General features: G+C 52.8%; 1 protein-coding gene across 3 annotated transcripts in view; it reads left to right on the top strand.

Annotated features, from left to right (window-relative positions):
- The window catches only part of CNIH3 (cornichon family AMPA receptor auxiliary protein 3), a 218974-nt gene that overhangs the window by 156354 nt on the left and 42856 nt on the right, over positions 1-19764 (top strand). The window contains exons 2-3 of one of the 3 annotated variants that reach the window (XM_021679500.1): positions 6135-6203; positions 10365-10412. In XM_021679500.1, coding sequence (XP_021535175.1) covers positions 6135-6203; positions 10365-10412 — 117 coding nt within the window. Of the gene's footprint in view, positions 1-6134; positions 6204-10364; positions 10413-19764 lie in introns of those variants that run through there. The other 2 variants (XM_021679501.1, XR_002479778.1) reach the window with 2 other exon arrangements.

The raw sequence follows: 19764 nt of genomic DNA, 5'->3' as shown, positions 1-19764 counted from the left end.
TGGGGGTTCTTGAGTTCAAGCCACGTATTAGGCTCCAGCATGGAAACTACTAAAAAAAACCCCATACACCCGACTTATTTCTAAATCACGAGTGCATTCTGAGCATGGCTTGGGGTGTGTATAGAAGCCCGCCTCCTGGGGAGGCATTTATTTTGGGTCGGCAATGCTTCTTTCACATTCACTGTTGCCACCAAAGCCATTTCTTCCCGATGACGTCACAGCAGAACTTTCAGACGTTTTGCAAATGGAGTGTCTTTCACAGGCTCCCACTGCCTCCGTGGCTTAAAACCATGGGTGTTTACCCCTGCCCGGTTCTGGAGGCTGGAAGTCCGGAGTCAAGGTGATGGCGGGGTGCTGCCCTCTCCGGAGGGCGAGGGAAGAGCCCCGCCTGCGTCTTCCTGGCTGGTGGTGGCCCCCGACGATCCATGTGGCTCCTTGGTTTGCAGCTGCAACACTGCAGTGCCGTGTCCTTTTCTCTTACAGGGTCTAACTGATGTATTTGCAGAGATCCTACTTCCAAATAAGGTCAGGTCTGAGGTTGCAGGAGGACAAGACTTTGGGGGATATTGTTCAGCTCACAACAAGGAGAAGTCAAGAGAGGAGCTTGACCCAGGTGGCCTTATTGTCTGTAGGGGTCTGAGTGCAGACCCTGCAGCCGGATGGGTCGGCAGGCAGAAATTCTGGGGGCCCCGGCCACGTGCCCTCTTCCTGTGGCGTGCTTTCCCCAACGTTCTGTTGCTCTCTGCGGGGGGCGGGGGGGGGCAGCCAAATTCATCTCTGGCCCTCTCCCATCTTGTGCACACAGTCTCTCTCTACATAAATCTTTAAAAAAACAAACTTTCCCGTAAATAAAATGCTATTTAGAAAAAACCAGAAAAATCTGTGTAGCCTTAGGAGTTCTTAGATCCAATGCCAGAAGTTTGATCAATAAAAGAGAAAAAGATAAATTGGACAAACTGAGAAGTGTTAGGAGGACAGCACACTGTTAAGAATGCAAAGACAAGGGGCGCCTGGGTGGCTCAGTTGGTTAAGCAACTGCCTTCGGCTCAGGTCATGATCCTGGAGTCCCGGGATCGAGTCCCGCATCGGGCTCCCTGCTCAGCAGGGAGTCTGCTTCTCCCTCTGACCCTCCTCCCTCTCATGCTCTCTGTCTCTCATTCTCTCTCTCTCAAATAAATAAAAATAAAATCTTTAAAAAAAAAAGATTAAAAAAAAAAAAGAGTGCAAAGACAAGCCACACACAGACGAAAATATTGCCAAATCACATATCTGACAAAGGACTTGCATCCAGAACATATAAAGAGCTCTCAAAAATCATCAGTAAGAAAACAAACAGCTTTGAAAAAAAGATGGGCAAATGATCTGAACATACACTTCACCAAAGAAGGTATACAGATGGCTATTAAGCTCATGAAAAGATGTTCCACATCTCCAATTAGTCATTGGAGAAATGCAAATTAAAACTATAATGAGACACCTTTACGCACTTGTGGAAGTGGCTAAAATAGAAGAAATCCAAACTGACACAGGGTTGGCAAGGATGCCAAGCTTCTCACTCATTGCTGGGGGCAGTGTGTACAAGATGGTACAGCCTCTGTGGAAAGCAGTTTCTCAGTTCCTGATGAAGTTAAACATACAGCTACCACACGAACCAGCGATCCCCCTCCTATTGACCCAAGAGAACTGAAAACATGCATTTAGGTGAAAACGGGTATGCAAATGTTTATAGCAGCTTTATGCATAGCTGTTGAAAACTGGAAACAAGCCCGCATGTTCTTTAGCAGGTGAACGGATGACGACATGCGCTCCACCCGTGCAGTGGAGTACTATTCAGTAGTAAAAAGGGAACACACTATGAATACAAGAGCAACAACGCTGCTGAGTTTACCGCATTCTGTCAACTGGAAGTAGCCAGTCTGACAAGCTGACATGCTGCATGTTCCATTTGAATGACTTTCTGCAAAAGGCAAAGTGATAGGGATGGAGAAGAGACTCCTGGTTGCTGGGCTGGGTGGGGGTGACTCCAAAGGGGCAACAGGAGGGAATTTTGGGGGGTTTTAGAACTGTTCTGTGTTTTGATTGTGGTGTTTACATGGCTGTATGCATTTGTCAAGAGTCGTAGAAACTTTAAACAGAAAGAGTGCATTTTATTGTATGTAAATTTAAAAATAAATGTAAAAACATGAAGAGGCTTTGAAGGACCAGCAGTTAAAGCTCACTTAGTGCTGTTGGGTGGGGGTCCCGTGGTGGAGCCGAACCCCAGAGGCTCGCAGAAGCTGGGCTGTGCCTCTTGCTGAATTCACCTGGCCATCGTTGGTCGTGGCGTCATCATGATGTTTGTCACGCTCACAGTCTGTCCCTGACGCTAACGGCTTGGTTGCAGGCAGAAGTCTGCAGCACGCACAGGGCCACCCCCACTGCATGGCCTGTGTCTCCCAGGCTTGGACACTGGTCAGGAGTCAGGGGCTGGGAGACCATGAATGAGTGCTAAGAAGAGGGTGACCTAACCCTCACCTCTTCTGGAAGCTCCCTTCCCCTTCCCTTCTTTTTTAAAGATTTTATTTATTTACTTATAGAGAGAAAGTGAGTGGGGTGAGGAGGGGCAGAGGGAGAGGGAGAATCTCGTGCAGACTCTGCACTGAGCTTGGAGCCCGACACTGGGCTCGATCTCACGACCCTGAGATCATGACCTGAGCTGAAATCAAGAGTCGGATGCTTAACTGACTGAACCACCCAGGCGCCCCTGGAAGCTTGCTTTCATTCCACGGACACAGTTGCTCATTCCGGATGTCCTTGGGATCCTACTCCCTCTCCTCCGTGTGTCTTGGGAGGCAGAGCATCATAATGCTAACTGCATGGATTTCAGTGTCAGAGAGCCCTTAGTTTGCATCCCGGGGCCAGAGCAGTGATCTTGGGCAAGGACTTTAACTACTTTTGGTTTCAGCTTCTCAACCTCTAAGATGGGGACAATAATAGTAGCTACTTCACGGGGTGGCCGAGGATTACACAACCAAAACATGCACTTGAAGCCCAGTGCCCCGTGTGGCGAGCATGTAATAAACAAACAAGGTGTCAGGTGAGCGGATGCACGGATTCGTGAGTACTTCCGGCGGGCGGGGATGCTGAAGCCTCTGTCGTCCTTGTGCACAGTGCAGCACCAGCCCAAGAAAGCACCTGCCAAGTACCTTCTGTCTCACGGAGCTCTGGGGCTGAAGTCACACTCAGGGCTCACTCCTTTCTTCACACCTTCCTCCAGGCCAGGCCCTGGCTCTCAGACGCGCTCAGCAGCTCTGAATCCCCAGGGATCCCCCCCGCCCCCGGCGCTTCACGCACCTTCACTCCAGACTCCTCTCCCAGCCCCGCATGGGTCAGGACGGGATGGGACCTGGACAGTCACAGCTGCAGCCTGGGGGCCGACTCCTTTCCTCCTGCGCTCCCCGCTCCTGGGGCTTGTATGTGGTACACCAACAGGTGTGGGGTTCTAAAGCCATCCGGGGACTGATTTTCAGTTCCTGGATCAAAATATGGTGCATTGTCTGTATAATTGCATAAATAACAGGCTGAAGGATTACTGATGCCAGCCTCATGGGAGCAAGGAAGGGTGAACCTCGGGCTCCGTCCTGCCTGGGCTCTGCTCGGTTTGCATCTGTGTCAGGGTAAACGTGGATGTGCGTATTGAGGACATTATGTTCGTTAGGATTTGTGGTTGGGAGATAGATCATATCTCAGCTGACTGGACTGATGGACCAAACCAAAGAGGGAGGAATTAAAAGGGATAAAGGTCAGTTCTGGCTCTTAGGCCTTCAAATCCAACAACGTGCAAGCAGAATGATGTGGACTGAGTTTAATGAGCACATGAGAAAGATCTGGGGCTTTTAGGCAATGCAAGGTCAGTAAAAAGACAGGGGTGTGATGCAGAAACAAAAAAGCTAATGCTACCAGGTTGCATTAACAGAGACATAGGTAACAGAACAGAGGAGGTGATACGTTTACTCTCTGTACTAAGCTGAGCTCATCTTGAATATGGTGTTTACTTTTGACAGTCACATTTAGTATAGACATTTACAACCTGTAACGTCAGCAGAGGGCAACCAGGATAAGTGTCGGCTTATATAAAGGGTGGAGAGAGCCTGAAGAACAAAGATTTGCCGGGTTCAGGATAGCCGACGCTACTTAAGGGGGTTCCTTGTGGAAGAGTGATTTGACCTATCCTATATGCCTCCAAAGCAGTGATATATAATAGAACTTCCTGTGATGATGGAAATATTTTATGTCTGCCATTTAATAGCTACCAGACAGATGTGGTTTTTGAGCAAATAAAATGGGGGAACTGATTTTTTAATTTAACTCATTACAATTAAAGTTTAAATGGCTTACTGTGTATATCTCATTGGATGGTGAAGCTTTAGAGGGAAAATAAAAGAGTAGACCAGGGGTTGGCAAATTTTTTCTGTAAAGGGTAAGACAGTAATTATTTTGGGCTTTGCTGGGCATATGACTTCTGTTGTAGCAACTGGGCTCCCTCATTGTAGTGTGAAAGTATACATGGCGTAGGAAAGAATGAATGCATCTGTGTTCTAATAAAACTTTATTTACGGCAACTGAAATTTGAATATAATCTTTACATGTCACAAAATATTCTTCTTTTGATTTTTTTTCAACTACTTTAAAGGCGTAGAAACCATGCTTAGCTCCTAGGTTGTACAAAAATGGGTGTCAGGCTGGATTTGGCTTTGTAGTTTGCTGACTCTGGATTAGGATGTGGGTGGGAGCCTCAGGGAGTCATACGTAAGTTCAAGAATGGGAGACAGTATTAATTAGAGGTAGCCGGGCACGGCCTGAGCACCCTCAGTGAGAGGTGAGTTCTTGTCACTAACAGTTCAAGTACAGGCCGGGTAGTTAACTATCTGGCAAGGGATGAGGCAGAAATGTGTCTACTTAATACAGGTTATACTAGAATTTTCCCTGAATTCTGTAGGAGTTTTGAAATCAGGATGACATGTGACTGCTTTAAAATTATACCTGCTTTGTGCAGGGAAGGGGATTATTTGCCCCACTGGGTACTTCGTCTGAGCCCCATGTTGCTGGGACGGGGACACCTGCGGGTGGCCTCCAGCCTCGTTGCCACCGTGGTTCTGCCAAGCGTTCCAGGCCCCTGGGATGTGCCTTCATGGGGGAGCTGCCTATGCCCATCTATGTGCAGCCCAGGAGAGATGCTGCTGAGAGCGCCTCGGGCCTCCACGCCAGTGCCGTCTGGCGAGCTGTGAGTCTCTGTCCAGAATGAAGTTGAGGACCCACGTCCAGGGGACCCGAAGACGGGACTGCTCAGGAGCTGATTGTCCAGCCCGTGGACCGCTGGAGGTCGTGTCCTCTCTGTTACTGTCGGCCCTGCTCTCTTGCCTTTCTCTTCTCCTCTGTCCTGCCTTCTGTCCATCTCACTTCCGATCAGCATCTCTGCTAAAATAAACACAAACAGAGAATAAACAGCTTCTTCCTACAAGGAGAGAGGTGGAGAGCGCTGGCTTCAAGTTGGAATTTCTTGTGCTTTTATCCACACCTCCACCTGCCGCCACTGTAATGGAGTTTTCTCCATGTCTTTGCAAAGCACAGGAAGCCTATGAAGCTTGACTTGGGGGCTTTCCAACAATTGAGATAAATACCTTTGGCATGCAACATTGTGTAAATTTGATACACGAATGTTGCAGAACTGTTCCCATTGTAGGACTGGCTACCCCTCTGTTCCGACACATAGTTATCACTTCTTCCAGTGACCGGATTGGTTAAGAGCTGGTCTCTTGGCCAGTTTAATGTTTAGAGTACAGTTTTGTTGTCTGTATGCACTAGACTGTGCATTAGGTCTGCGGGACTTGTCTACTCGTGGCAGGTGCGTGCCCTTAAACAGTATCTTGCCCTTTCCCTATGTGGGGGAGTTTTAAGGGTACACAGAAGACAGAGGAGTTCGATCAGCCCCAAGTGTCCATCACCAGCTTTGACGGCAACCACCTCCTGGCCAGTCTTAGATCACTGATACCTTCTTCCTGCCTCCTGTATTATTTTGAAGCAAATCTACAGGAAGACGCGGGGCACTGACTCACCTTTGCACTAACATCTCGATTCTGCGCATTCCGTTTCAGATCATTGCCTTCGATGAGTTAAGGACGGATTTTAAGAGCCCCATAGACCAGTGTAACCCTGTTCATGCGGTAAGTAGTGGGTGCAGGTGGGGGCGGGGGGTGTCAGGGCGGGTTACTGGGGCCTGTGGAGGAGGGACGTTCCGATGCGGGGGTGGGTAAAGTGCCTCCACTCCTGGCTCAGGGCCGTCGAGGACCCCTCTCATTCCTGAGGTCTGCCTGTCGTACCTTGCAAGTCAAATAGGACGATCCCAGGAGGCCAGGTGGGAAAGGTCTGCTGTGCTTTGGCGGACGAGTCTTCAAGCCCTCGTGCCGGCGTTTCTGGTTATTTATCCTTGAATAAGGAGAGAGGCTCCATGTTGGCCAACGTGCTGGCAGGGCATGGGAGCCTCCTTAATGGCTGTTTGTGCGCTGCACTTGGCCAGGTCTCTCAGAGGGAGACACCAGAGTGGGTGGAGGTACAGAGCCCCTGGGCCCGCGTCCACCGCCCAGGGGGACACTCATCTCTAGAGGCTCTGTGGGCCTGAGGTCAGCTCGCCTCCCACTGGGGAATCTGATGCAGTCTGGTCCTCAGATCCAGGCTCGGCACGTGCGATCTGACCGTCCCGTCTGGCTGCAGCTCCCTCATGCCCAGGAGTGGGCGTGACAAGCGGCTTGTGCAGGGAGAGGAGGAGGACCCTACTTCCAATGAATGGGGTGGGTGCAGCCCACTTGCCAGGGCCGGGGACCAACCACGTGGGTGGACAGAGCCTTGTCCACACTCATTCGAGACCAGCACTGCTGGGCACACACGGTTCTTTCAGGTGTGTCTCTCAGCCTCCACTCACGGGGTCCGCGTGTGGTTGAAGTTCCTTCCAGGCCCCGGGTTCCAGTGCCAAGCCAAGTTTTTGTTTGAATAGCTCTGTGGGTATTTTCAGTTAGAGGTTTAGACCGGACAGCAGGATTTACTAGTGTGAATCCATCTTAACCTGGAAGGCTTATGGTGTCACTCTAGCGACATGGACAAAGAGGTCTGTTCTCCTTGAAGAAAGATGTGCTCTCGGGAGGAGCCAGAAGACCAGGGAACTAGGCTTCAGTGTCCCCTCTGAAAGCACAGGGCTTTTATTGGAGTCGTACATTTTGGTGAGTTTTTACTGCACACTAGGAACTTTACACGTATAACCTATAGTCTCACAACTCTGCCCAAATGGCATCATTTACCGCATGTGCAGACTCGTACGCAAGGGCCCACAGCCCCTGGAGGTCTGCCTGTTCCCAGAGCCTGTGTTCTTACCACCTAGCTACTCCATGGTGTCTCTTTCAGAGATTGGATTTTCTAATGCCTGATTTTATCATCCCTTTGGCATCAGATTCTTTGGTTCTGTGAAATAGAGCCAAACCCTTTTCAAAGTCAAGGGTGTGAAGCAGAAATTTGTGGCAAGTTGCAAGAGTCCCTAAGATGCATTTGGAAACTTCTTAGGCTTTGTACTTCCATTAAAGTCCATTTTTATTTCCATCTGCTGGCCTCCCCCCACCACCTGTGGTAACTTGGCCCCACCAGGCCTGAAGGGCTACCCCCCAGTCTCATTTCTTTTTGGACGTTTTCTGTTTGGCACCAGGGTTACACACCTGGCCCGTTGGAGCTCTAGTCCGAGAGGGAGGCCGCTATCCGTCCTCCTAGCTGTGTGGGCTCAGATGAGCTCACTGAAAACACGCAGGGCTTTCTTGAATGACCCCGGGTGCACGCTAGTGCGGAAACGTGTCCTCCGCTCCGCCCCGTCCTGCCAATTCAGCCCAGGCGATCGGTGAAACCGTGAGACAGCTTTGTGGAGTCACGAAGAGGATATAGGACCGACACGCGCGCCGCGGCAGCCTCTGGGGAAGGTCAGCGCAAGATCGAAGCCTGCACACAGTAGGCACTCAGCTATTGTTGACCAGAGGGAGAATGCATCTGCTGCAGGGTGAGGTGTACCGTGGAGGCTGGGTCTTGGCTCTTCACTCCTATCGTGAAAGCCACGCTTCTAACTGGGTAATGACTTAATCAAGGAGCCTAGACCCTGTGGGCCAGACAGTCCATGGACAGACTGAAGACCCCCCCGGGAAAGCACTCTTGTCTGAGATTTCTAAAAAAATCCATTAAAACCCTACATGGATGAATATTAGACATATTTTCTTGGTTCTGACGATTTACTCCCCGGCAGGGAGCTAAGTGCTTTGGATGCCTCATTAACTCACGTTCGAGGTCTTTCGGGCTCCGTAGAGCCCCCAAAAATGCATCTCCGCCTCAGCTGGCTTGAAGGAGCTACCGCCCACTGGTGACACCCGCCCTGCATGGACTTAGCTTACAGACAGTAACTCTATGAGCAAGCGTGAGGCCCACTGGCTCTCTGGATTGAAGATCCCCTAGAGCTCCAAATCTTGCAGGGCCCTTGGGGTGGACCCCTTCCAGGAGCTGGAAGGGACGAGGAGGGCCCTGCTCTACTCCTACCTTCTCATTCAGCACTTCCCCTTCCTTTATCGGCAGGCCCTTTAGTGTCACGGTCAAGGAAGGGGAGCCAGCAGAGGACCAGCTTGTGGGGAAGGAGCTGGTGCAGGCCCCGTGGCAGCCTCTCTGTGCCTGGCACCTCACACCTTTCCTCTTATTCTCCATGTAGGCAGCCTCGATGCCCAGCCGTGTGTGGGGTTTGTGTGTGCGCATGCGCATGTGGACAGACACGGGGTTTGCTGCGGAGGACGTGGTCTGTCTTCCTAGCCACGTGGACACTGATTTGTCCTGATGTGGGCTCTTTCCTTGTGGGCTCTTTCCTCTGGGCTTAAAGGATGCACAGGAATCACTGTATGATTCAGTTAGGGAAGCTGAAGTGGCCCAGCCACCTGTCTTCCTCAGATCCGCGAGCAAGTTCATTAGCATCACGTCCACAGTTACCAAATTGCCTCGTAACGAAGCATCGGACAGAGGCTGCAGCTGTGCTCAGAGGGGCTTTGGAAAACAAGAAGTCACTGCGGGAAAGGGATGGTGGTACACCATGTGTGATGTGACCGTCACCCCCCGCCCGGCCGCGGGCACCTGTTCTCAGCCCTGAGTCGGGCTCCGGGCATGGACTTTGACATCTCGAGACATCTTAGCTTGGGGGTGCTGCTGGTGTCTAATTTAGTGGGATGATTCCTTCCTCTAAATGCACTCACTTTAGAAAAATGAAATCAGCAGGCAGAGAACTTCCCGACCGTAGACTAATCAGGGCACACGGAGCCCCGGGTGGGCAGTCCTCCTGGGAGGGTGACTCGGCCTCCAGGGCGTCCCGAGGACTTAGTTGTCTTATAACTGGAAGTTGGTGCCTTTTGACCCCCTCCGGCCAGTTGCCTCTCCTCTACTCCCTGTCTCTGATAACCGCACACCTGATCTTTTCTATGAGTTTGTTTTGTTGTTGTTTTGTTTTAGATTCCATATATAAGTGAGATCACATGGTACTTGTCTTTCTCTGTCTGGCTTATTTCACTGAGCATAACACCATCCATGTTGTTGCAAATGGCAGGATTCCCTTCTTTTTGTGGCTGAGTGATATTCCTGTGTGTGTGTATCCTGACCGTATGAGAGTATATTATACTATATATATATATATATACACATGACATTTTCTCTATCCGTTCACCCATCCATGGACACTCAGGCTGCTTCTGTGTCGTGACTCTTATAAATAATGCTGCAGTGAACACAGCGGTGCAGATACCTTTTCCAGACTGTGATTTCATTTCCTTCGGGGAGATACCCACAAGTGGAATTGCTGGATGATCCGGTAGTCCTGTTTTTAACTCTTTGGGGAACCTCCCTGATGTTTTCGTAGCGGCGGTACCAATATCCATCTCAGTAACAGAGCACGAGGGTCCCTTTTTCTCCACGTCCTCATCAGCACCTGTTGTCTCTTGTCTTGATTTTAGCCATTCTGACAGGTGTGAGGTGATAGCTCACCGTGGTTTTGATTTGCATTTCCCCGATGATTAGTGATGAGCACCTTTTCATGTACCCCCGGCTATCTGTATGTCTTTTTTGGAAAAATATCGATTCAGACCCTCTGCCCATTTTTATTTGGATTATTTGTTTTTGTTTTTTTTTTTTCCGTTGAGTTCTATGAGCCGCTGGGTGGGAGCACGCAGGTCTCTGGTGGGTGCTGCCTTCTCTCCTGGGGGCTGAATGTGGGGGCTCCTTCAGCAGAGCATCTAACCTCCCCTCTTTTTCTTTCCTGTGCATCCCGATAGAGAGAACGTCTGAGGAACATCGAGCGCATCTGCTTCCTCCTGAGAAAGGTCAGTGCAGGAACTCCACGCCCGAGGGTGGATGGTCCCGTGATCATGGCTGGTCACGCGCGGAAGGGGCTGGTGAGGCTTGGCACCTGCTCCAGTCCTGTCTCCCCGGAAAGGCAAATGGCAGGGGAGTGGGCGGCGGGAGCAAGTGAGCCTTTCATTCGCTGGAAACCTCGAGATAAAAGGAGCTCATTGGAAGGGGTGGCCATCAGTCAAAGTGACAGGGCAGTACCGGATATTTGCAGGTGCCCTCTGGCTGGACTCGGAGGTTCTTTACCTTCGCATGATGATGGATGGCGTTTCCAGCTCATGTAACTGCACAGCCTTTGTTCCTGGCGGGGCTCAGGGAAGTTTTTAACTAGATGCTGGGTTTCCTCTGAGGTTTCAGCCTGCCGCTCAGCTTTGTGGTTTGATGGGCAGCATCACTGGGAGTGTTTTGGGGGTGGGATGGGAAGTGTTATCGAAGGGGGGGCCAAGCATTGGGAGAGTTGTGAGCGGATGGGTGGCAGGTCACAGCGGCCCCGAGCGCATCTGGAAGCACACGTGTGCACACACGGTCATGTGTGCGCGTGCAGCTCAAGCTTGGTATTTAGCTCACCTCTGTGACATAGCCGGGCCACGGGATGGGGAAGCCACCTGTCAGCCCAGAGGGAGCTTCTGAGCCGTGGGTGAATTCGAGAGAAACACCTACCCCGCCGACATTGACAGGGAGTAACGGTGTGAGCTTTTGGATTTTTTCCGTATTTCCATAATGATACCTTTCACTGGAGGAGAGAGCCTAATCAAGTAGTTACTTATTTTTCCAGCTACTCACTTTGTCCTTTCATGCTTTCCTAGAGCCTCGGTCTGATTGGGTTCCCCAGCTTGTGGGTCGTAGCAGGGAAGTGCGGTCAGATAGGGAAAATACACATGAAAACATTAGGGACCCAAAGAGTAAAGGATGATGTAAGGAAACACATGACATTTGGTGTTAAGGGCAACTCAGGAATTTGTCCGTTACTTTCGCCTGTCGTATCTTGGACACCAGCAATCCCTTCGGCGGTCACTTCCCGTCTGACACCTAAGAGTCTGTCACGCTCCCTTCCCCCATCCTGAACGTGCCTCCCCAATTCTCACATCCATCCTATGAGTCTGGCTCATCCTTCGGCACCGCTTGGCCACTGACTCTGGCCGGACAGTGGCCGGTGGCTGCGACTGCCAGGGTCCTGCTTAGGGCCCAAAGTCAGAGCTGAGGCCAGGAGAGAACCCAGGCTGGGCAGGAATTAGCATTACCATTTGTCAATTTACACATAGTTTGTGTAAGTTTCTAGAAACCGCAGGCATTTTGCTCCAGGAAACCTCGCCAAGTACCTTTTTCTGTTTCTCGTCCTTTTCATGTGGTCCCTCCCCCCATGCGGTGGCCTCTGTGGCCCTTGGGAGCACAGGTGCTGTTCATCGTTAGCGGGAAACCCCAGGGAGGCTGGTCCAGGGTAGACACTGCGGACAGGCAACCCTGACTTCAAGTTCCTGGGTGTTCCAGCTACGCCCGATCATGCGACCTGCGGCCCAGCGGTCTTTGGCCCCACGACCAGTGGCACGAGGACCTAGCCCGAAACATGTGCTTCTACTATATTTACTACATGTGCTTCTACTATATTTACTATATTTACTACACTTACTACTTTCATCAGATTTGTATTTTAAAGTCGCACGTAGCTCTCTCTTGTGTCAGCCGTTGACCGGGCAGGTCCCTAACTGACAACTTCTCCTGCCCCGTCCGTGCCCGCTGCCCTCCTTGGGGTCTGTGCAGTCACCTGACCCCCGTCTGCTGCCCACCAGCTCTGGTCCCTTCCACGGGAGAGGTGGTGGGGGACGCAGGCTTCTGCTGCGCCCAGATGCTGCCCCTGCCCTGATGATCCATCCAGCCTGCCTCGAGAAGCTATAGGTGTGTGCGGCTCAGAGCTGCTCGGCGCCGGGCGCATTCCCGCGGGCGTCCTGACCCCCGGCGGCTGCCGGGAGCGCCGTGTGACACCCCCGGGGCTCACGTACACCCCGGAGGCAGGTGAGGTGGCCCGTGGCCTCCCCGGCCTGAGCCCGTGCCGGGGACGTGGGGAGCGTTAGTGGGTCTGGTTAGCGCCACCACCTTCTGGGAAATGTACCTTCCAAGAAATTTCTTGGAACTTGTCCCCCAAACACCCAGAATGTGATGTATCTCTGCAGCTGATTGTTGCTAAACCACCTCCTCAGCTTTCTCGGGAGGAAGGAAGGGATTTTCAAAGGGGATCCATTTTTAGCTCTCTAATTATCAGAAAATGTGTTCTTTGGGTAATTGTCTGAACTGCAGGATTCCCGTGTCGACGTGCACGTGTGATTCATTTTCCATGGCAAGAGCCACTTCACATGCTGCTCGCCTGCTGGAGTGGGACGTGGGCTCCGTGGGTCGCTGTGCAGGTCAGGAAGGTCAGGAAGTGTCACAGGCCCTGCAGGGAGGAGGCGGAGCTGCCCCGGGGCCCCGGCTGCATCTTGCAACTTCAGAGAACGGCTGGAGGAAAGGAACTGACGGGCAAGCCCGAGGTTGGCATGAGCGTGGGGAGAAGCGTGCCTTGTGAGCGGGGCTCCTCAGACCCTGGACTCGGTTGTCCCTGGGGACCCATGAAATGTCACCTCCCTTAGGCCAAGTCAGACAACAGAGTCTGTGACGGTTTCGTGTTGGCTGAGCTTGCCTGGGGGAGGGAGACTCAGGCGCAGAGGTCAGGATGTCCCTTCTGGCTTTGACGCATCTGGACGTCTCCACCTTGCCCCCTGAACCCACAAGCGCGTCTCCAGCCCCCTGCAGGTTTCTGACGTTTGTGGCTCTAAATGGTGGATGGGTGATTCTCCCCCTCCATCGAGCAGTCGCCCCGGGACGTGGAGGAGGAGTGGGTGGGGTTGGGGTGCTAGGGTGTTGAGGTCTTTGGGGTGTAACCAGGCTGGTGGGAGGGGGCAGGTGTGCCAGGTCGTGATCTGGAAGAACGCGGTGGTGCTAAGGCCACGGTGTTGCCACCAATGACCACCTGCGCCCCCCCTTCCTGCTTATCCGAACCACACCTGGGGGGGCGGGGCATCACGGGGTCAGGTGTGGCTGAATGCTGTGAAGCCGGGTCCCCTGCAGAAGTTCCACGACGGGGTCCCATCAGTGGGGTTGGAGGAGGTGGGGAGCGGTTAGGACCCTGTCCCAGTGCAGAGCCCGTTTGTCGAGTAGGAAGATCACACTGTCGTTCCAGATTCTTCCCCGTCCCCTGTGTCCATGGGGTCATGTGCAGCTGCTTGGGTCACGTCCCTGAAGCCAGCCCTGCCTGGACCCATGACCTTGCTATGTGATTGTGCAGGTCCCCTCCCCTGCACTCATGTTGGGCTCGGCCACGTGAATGTGGGCAGGTGGCGGGTGTGCTGAGGCTTCAGAGTCCTGGGTGTCCCTGACATCACCAAGGCCAACCCACTGGTGCAAGGAGCATGGGATGCAGACTCCAGCCCATCTGGAGCTCAGAGCCAAGCCCCCTGGATCCGGCGGCCCCCAGTCAGCCTTTAGATGCATGAGCAGGTGTAAGTGATTATCACTGAAATTTGGAATGATTTGTTTTGCAGTGTTAGTAAGGCTCACTGATGCTGTAAGCATGTGCTACTTACATAGGGGGAGAATCTTCTTTAAAAATGTGGTTGTGTCCTGTGCCTGTACACATCAGCTGTTTGCTGACTCTACAAATTTATAAATGGATGGTTTCAAACTCTGCCGCAATTTCTTTGACCTCAGAGGAGGCTACTAAATGCATTAATGTACCAGAACTGAGAGAAAGACCCATGTCGCTTTGGATCACAATGTTTGCCATGCATTAGCTACTTGGAAGGAGAGCGAAGACAGTCCTTTTCTCTAATCCCTGCCACAAGGGATGGACTTGATTTCCAGTCTCTTTGGCTGCTGGTGCGGTTCTTCCTGCAGGGCTCTGGAGGGAGTGGTGCATTTTATTTGAGAGACGTAAGGCAATGAAAAGGGATGCACAAACTCGGCGGCCGGAGAGAGGCCATCCTTGACTCAGAAATCTTCCAGATCAGAATTCCGTGTTGGCTGGCGGATTTCTAAAGCGTGCTGGGGCCAAGAGCTGCTTACATTTCCTGAGTGACCACCGTCCGCCTTTACAAGAATAAACTGTAATCCTCCTGACAACCCTATGAAGTAGGTCATGATGAGGAGCCCCACCCGAAAGACGAGAAGTCGGGGCGTGGAGAGGTTTACCTCTGGGGTCTCATGCTTCCCAAGCCGGTGGAGCTGGGATCTGAAGACGAGTCTGACCAGAGTTCACATTTTTAATCACAAAATCGGGGAAACTGTTGGTTCTCTGAAACATGCTCTTTGCGGACCTGAGCTCCGGTAACATCGCCCGCTGTTTAAAGGGAAGATACGAGTCCCCAAAGCCACAGAGGGCTGCAGGGACCCTGTCCTGGGCTGGCTCGCCGGGCTGGGGTCTGGTGGATTCCTTCAAGGCTCTTTTCTATTTCCGTTTAACTTCTTGGTAGGCCAGTTCACCCCCAGAGGGAGTGTTTGAAGAGAAGTAAAAATATCCTAGAACAACACTTGCAACTAGTTCAGAAACTGTGTCTCATGTATAATACATTTTCAGTCGGTTTCTGTGGCGAAGTCCTTGTTAGTCAGAGGGAAAGACGGAGCGTTTTACTCGCTGTGTGAACAGGGGTGCTGTCACAGGGCTGCTGAGCCAGAAGCTGGGCGGCGGGGAGAGCAGGAGGCCTGTCCTTGCTTCCCTCTGCCCCCCAGGCCGTGGCAGGCCCCGCAGAGCCCCCCGCAGCCACTCTGGCTCCTCAGGCCCATGGCTGGTTGGCCCCATCCTTCCCAGTTCTTCATTACGATGATTATAGAGGATCAAGCCAGTTTACTGCAAGCAAGTGCGGTTTCTATTTCCGGTGGGTCCATGGGTCCCCGGTTGGCTCCCCCCACATTGGCTGGGCTGATGGGGAGAAGGGGGTGTTGTGCTCACTGCCAGTCCTCCAGCAACGCGCACAGGCTCTTCTCATGATGTCATAGGGAGGCCAGGGGAGAAGCAGGAACACTTCAAGCTTTGGTTTGCGTCTGATCTGCTAGTGTCCTGTTGGCTGGAGCGAGTCACTTGGCCAAGCCCAGTGTGTGGTTCAAAAGTGCCTCGGGAGTGTGCCAGGTGCGAGCAGAGCACAGCGAGGGCCTCAGGAGGGAGGCAGGCCGCTCCGGGTTGGAAGGTGGCCAGTTTCACAAGCGAGGGTACGGACATATGGGGCTTGTCTTGGGCAGCCAGAAGAGGGGTAGATCTCTGCATCCACCCACCGAGTTTTAGCAGTTTTTGTAAAGAGCCTTAATGGGGTTCAGTCACATGGACTGCTCACGTGGTCTCAGCACTACATCACTGTCTGAAGGCCGTCCTGGGGACAGCTTCTGGGAGCAGGGAAGGCAAGCGGGACCCACATTCCAAGGACAGGGAAGGGGGTGACGAGCCCTGATCACCAGGGTCCACCTCACAGGTCAGCCGTCGATCATGTCCTCTCAGTGAGCTCCCTCAACACAGGGCAGGGGTTACAGGCAAAGGTGTGGCTATAGTGAGGCCGTGTGGCACCATAATTGTTGTCGTTCTACCACTTACCTGTACGAAGGAGATTAAGATTTGGGGGTTTGGACAATGAGACACCACCTGCCTCCTGTTAGACACAGGATAACACGTGTTGGCGAGGACACACAGAAAAGAGAAACCCCGTGCCCATTGGTGGGAATGTGAACTGGTGCAGCCACTCTGGAAAACACTATGGCGGAGCCTCAGAAGGTAAAAATAGAGCTACCCTATGACCCAGCAATTCCACTTCGGGTTATATATCCGAAGGAAGTGAAAGCACGAAGTTGGAGAGACATCTGCACCTTATTCACAACAGGCAAGATGCGGAGACAACCCAAGTGTCCATCAACGGATGGATGCAGAAAGAAGGTGTGGTGTGTAGACACCAATGTCTTGTTCATCCTCAGGACCCCAGAGTTCAGCACAATGTGGGACCCGAGGCTGATGTTTGGTATGTGACCAGGAAATGAAATGCTAAGACCGGAGTGGACCTTATAGGTCATCTGGCTGGACCCCTCATTTTCAGATGGGGAAACTGAGACCCAAGGGCTTAGTGGTGAGGTGACATCAGCGCCATGTGTCTGGGCCGCTGGGCTGGCATGGCCACGGCCCCTCTCTGGGAGCCCAAGGTCACTGAGGCTGGGCAGAAGGGGACCCAGCTGTGAGCTGTCTGGGGCAGGGACCACACCTTGCTTGCTCACGAGTGCCTCTGCGGGGCTGAGCTCAGGATAGTGGCATGGGTAAATCCCTACCCCATACCAGTGGTCCTTTCATCCCGAGTAGCATTGACTACGCGTGAGTTCTATCTTTCCTGCCAGGCTACAACCCCTCACCCACTTGGCATCCGATAGGCCTGGGAATGAGGCTGCCACCTTTATAGTCTGCAATTCCTGGTGAAAGTTGTGGAAAAGATCGTTGGTCATTTCAAAATCAGCTCCTCTCTGGTGAAAAGTGGTCTTTCCATGTAGATGTGGGGGAGGCGGGCAGTCTGCAGTGGACTCGTGAGTGTGAGGAGAGTACCACACCATCCCTCCAGCCTCCACTTGTTCTTCTCATCATGACAACTGTATAGAGGTCTTAGCTCGCTTTCACCAAAGGGGTGGTCTCATTCATGCCGTGGGTCTTCAAGGACTCCTCCTTTGTGGTTCTGTTTGCGAGCAGCTCCGGTCAGCCACGTGCAGAAATTGGCAATAGATCCATGCCATGGATCTGGATCCTGCATGTTTCTAGGCCAGGGGTATGAACATGTTCCTGAGCTAGTGAGTGAGCCTAGCCAGCTGCCCAGCATCCTCCTAACACTGCAGCATGGCCTTGCTGTTCTCCACTCCACATTCTACACCCAGGACTTCCACTAATTGCCCACGGAGGGCACTTATCACTGGCAGGAAAGCTTTGCAGTCTGTCTTGTGCAAAATCACGTGTGAGCATCGCGTCAGGAAGTGGTAAACGGTAGAGTGCACTACTTTGTTGTGTTTGTCAGTGGGACTGGTGGTTCCTAACCACTTTGCGTATTGAAATCCCCCGTGAAGATCTTCTTCTTTTTCTTAAGATTTTATTTATTTATTTGATGGAGAGAGAGACAGTGAGAGAGGGAACACAAGTAGGGGAGTGGGAGAGGGAGAAGCAGACTTTCTGCTGAGCAGGGAGCCCGACGCGGGGCTCGATCCCAGGACCCTGGGATCATGATCTGAGCTGAAGGCAGATGCTTAATGACTGAGCCCCCCAGGCCCCCCCCGCCCCCTGTGGAGAACGTCTAAGGTACATCTGCTTAAGAACCACTTCCAGAAGTTCTGCCATAGGAGGTCTTGGGAGGGTCCAGTTTTTTCCCCCTTTTTCTGCTGCAGAAAGCTTTATTGTTTCCATGTGGTCCAGGGCTTGGGCGAGGGCTCCAGGGGGGTTAAAAAGCTGCCTCATGGCTGCAGGGAGAGGCTCAGGCACATGCCTCGGCACGGGGGAATGCCAGGGGCCCCCCAAAGGCTGCGGGGCTCCAGGGGCTCCTGGTCGCACAGCCTGGGGGCCGGGCGGCCTGCAGAGGTGAGTCAGGCAGTCGCCTGGCTTCTTGATGAGTTCACCTCCTCATCTGGGAAGTCACAGAGATGGGGGTCCATGTGGGCAGAACCCAGGCACGTGGATCCACAAGGGCCCGGCTCAGGTTCCTCTCCAGAACCCGGGTGGCTTCCACGGTGTCCAGGGTTTGACCCCACTCATCTTGGATTTGACCCTACTGCTGCACTGGTCCCCCTTCCGGGGACGCTCAGTGTCCATTTCTCCTCACGCTTCTCCTCAGCCAGCTCATGGGAGAAGTGGCCCACGCCCTCCAGAGCCACATCCTCCCGGTGGAAACAGAAGCCCAGACAGAGGTGGGTGTGGGAGGCCCGCGGGTGGACCAGGCGGTTGACAGTGGCCTCCATGTCCGTGGAATGACTCTGACACATCTGGGAGCTCCTGGCAGATCGGTAATAAGGAGCCAAGCTCAAAATAGGGTGTTGGCCGGTCACAGAGGCACCGGGTGGCCGGGGAGATGCTCCGAAGGTTGCAGCTGGAGAAACAGTTTGGAGGGTGGTCGGAGGCTGGTGTCCCTGGGTCTGTTCCATCCAAACACTGCTGAAGCAAGAGACAGCTCTGCGGGACCACCAGGCATGCTGCTTGGGAGGGTCCGGCTCTGTTATTGGAAAATGCCCCATAGGGGCATCTCATGGGCAGCCGCGCCAGAGGGACTCTGTGAGATGTAGCTGGTGATTTGAGTGGTTGGCAGGGGTCCTGGCGACTCACAAGCAGCTCCCAGGGTCTGGTGTCTGCTGTGGGAGAGGGGAAGAGAGAAGCTCTTGGGGCCGGAGAGGTCGGCAGTCGGCAGGCATCCCTGGGCTGGAGGAGCAACCCTGCCTGCTGTGTCCTGGCCGTGCGCGGAGGGAACGTTTTCGTGGCCCCATGTGAGGAAGACTGGTTCTGCTCCACAGAGGAAGTCCAGCGACCCTCGTGGAGGGGGAGGGAGAGACCCTGAAACCATTAGTGACCTCGGGGTGCATCACTGAGAGTGGTCCCCAAACTTGGCTGGGCCTTGCGCCACAATTGGGGAGGTTATTGAAAATACGGATTTCTGGATGCCCACCCCCTGTGATGGTTAATTTTAAGTGTCAGCTTGGCTGGGCCACAGCGCTCAGACACGTGGTCAGACATTATTCTAGATGTTTCTGCGAGGGTGTTTGTGGATGAGATTAATATTTAGATTGGTGGACTTTGAATAAAACAGATTGCTCTCCATAATGAGGGTGGGCCTCATGCAATCAGCTGAAGGCCTCAATAGAATAGAAACTGACCTCCCCAAGCAAGAGGGAATTCTGTAGCCCATTCAGACTTCAGCTGCAACACGGGGCCTCCCTGGATCTCTGGCCTGTTGGGCCACCTGGCAGAATGGGGTTCCCACATGTACACACACATTACAGGAACCAGTCCCTGAAAATCTATTTATGTATGTGTAGATGCGCACATCCAACAAAGCCATATTGTGATGAGGGTGTGGGCAGCTGACTAGGCTCGTACACATGCACGCTCCATGCACACACATATGCACACAGTATGCACACTCACACACAATCACAACACCCCATGCACACTCATATACACCAACACACGCACACAGTTGCACACACGCACACTCAGTCACATATGCACACTCCATGCACACACACATGCACACAGCACGCACACACACACAGTCACACACACCCCACGCACGCTCATACACACCA

This window comes from Neomonachus schauinslandi, chromosome 6 (genome assembly GCF_002201575.2).
Source record: "Neomonachus schauinslandi chromosome 6, ASM220157v2, whole genome shotgun sequence".
Lineage (NCBI taxonomy): Eukaryota > Metazoa > Chordata > Mammalia > Carnivora > Phocidae > Neomonachus > Neomonachus schauinslandi.
This window is presented reverse-complemented; position numbering and strand designations above follow the sequence as displayed.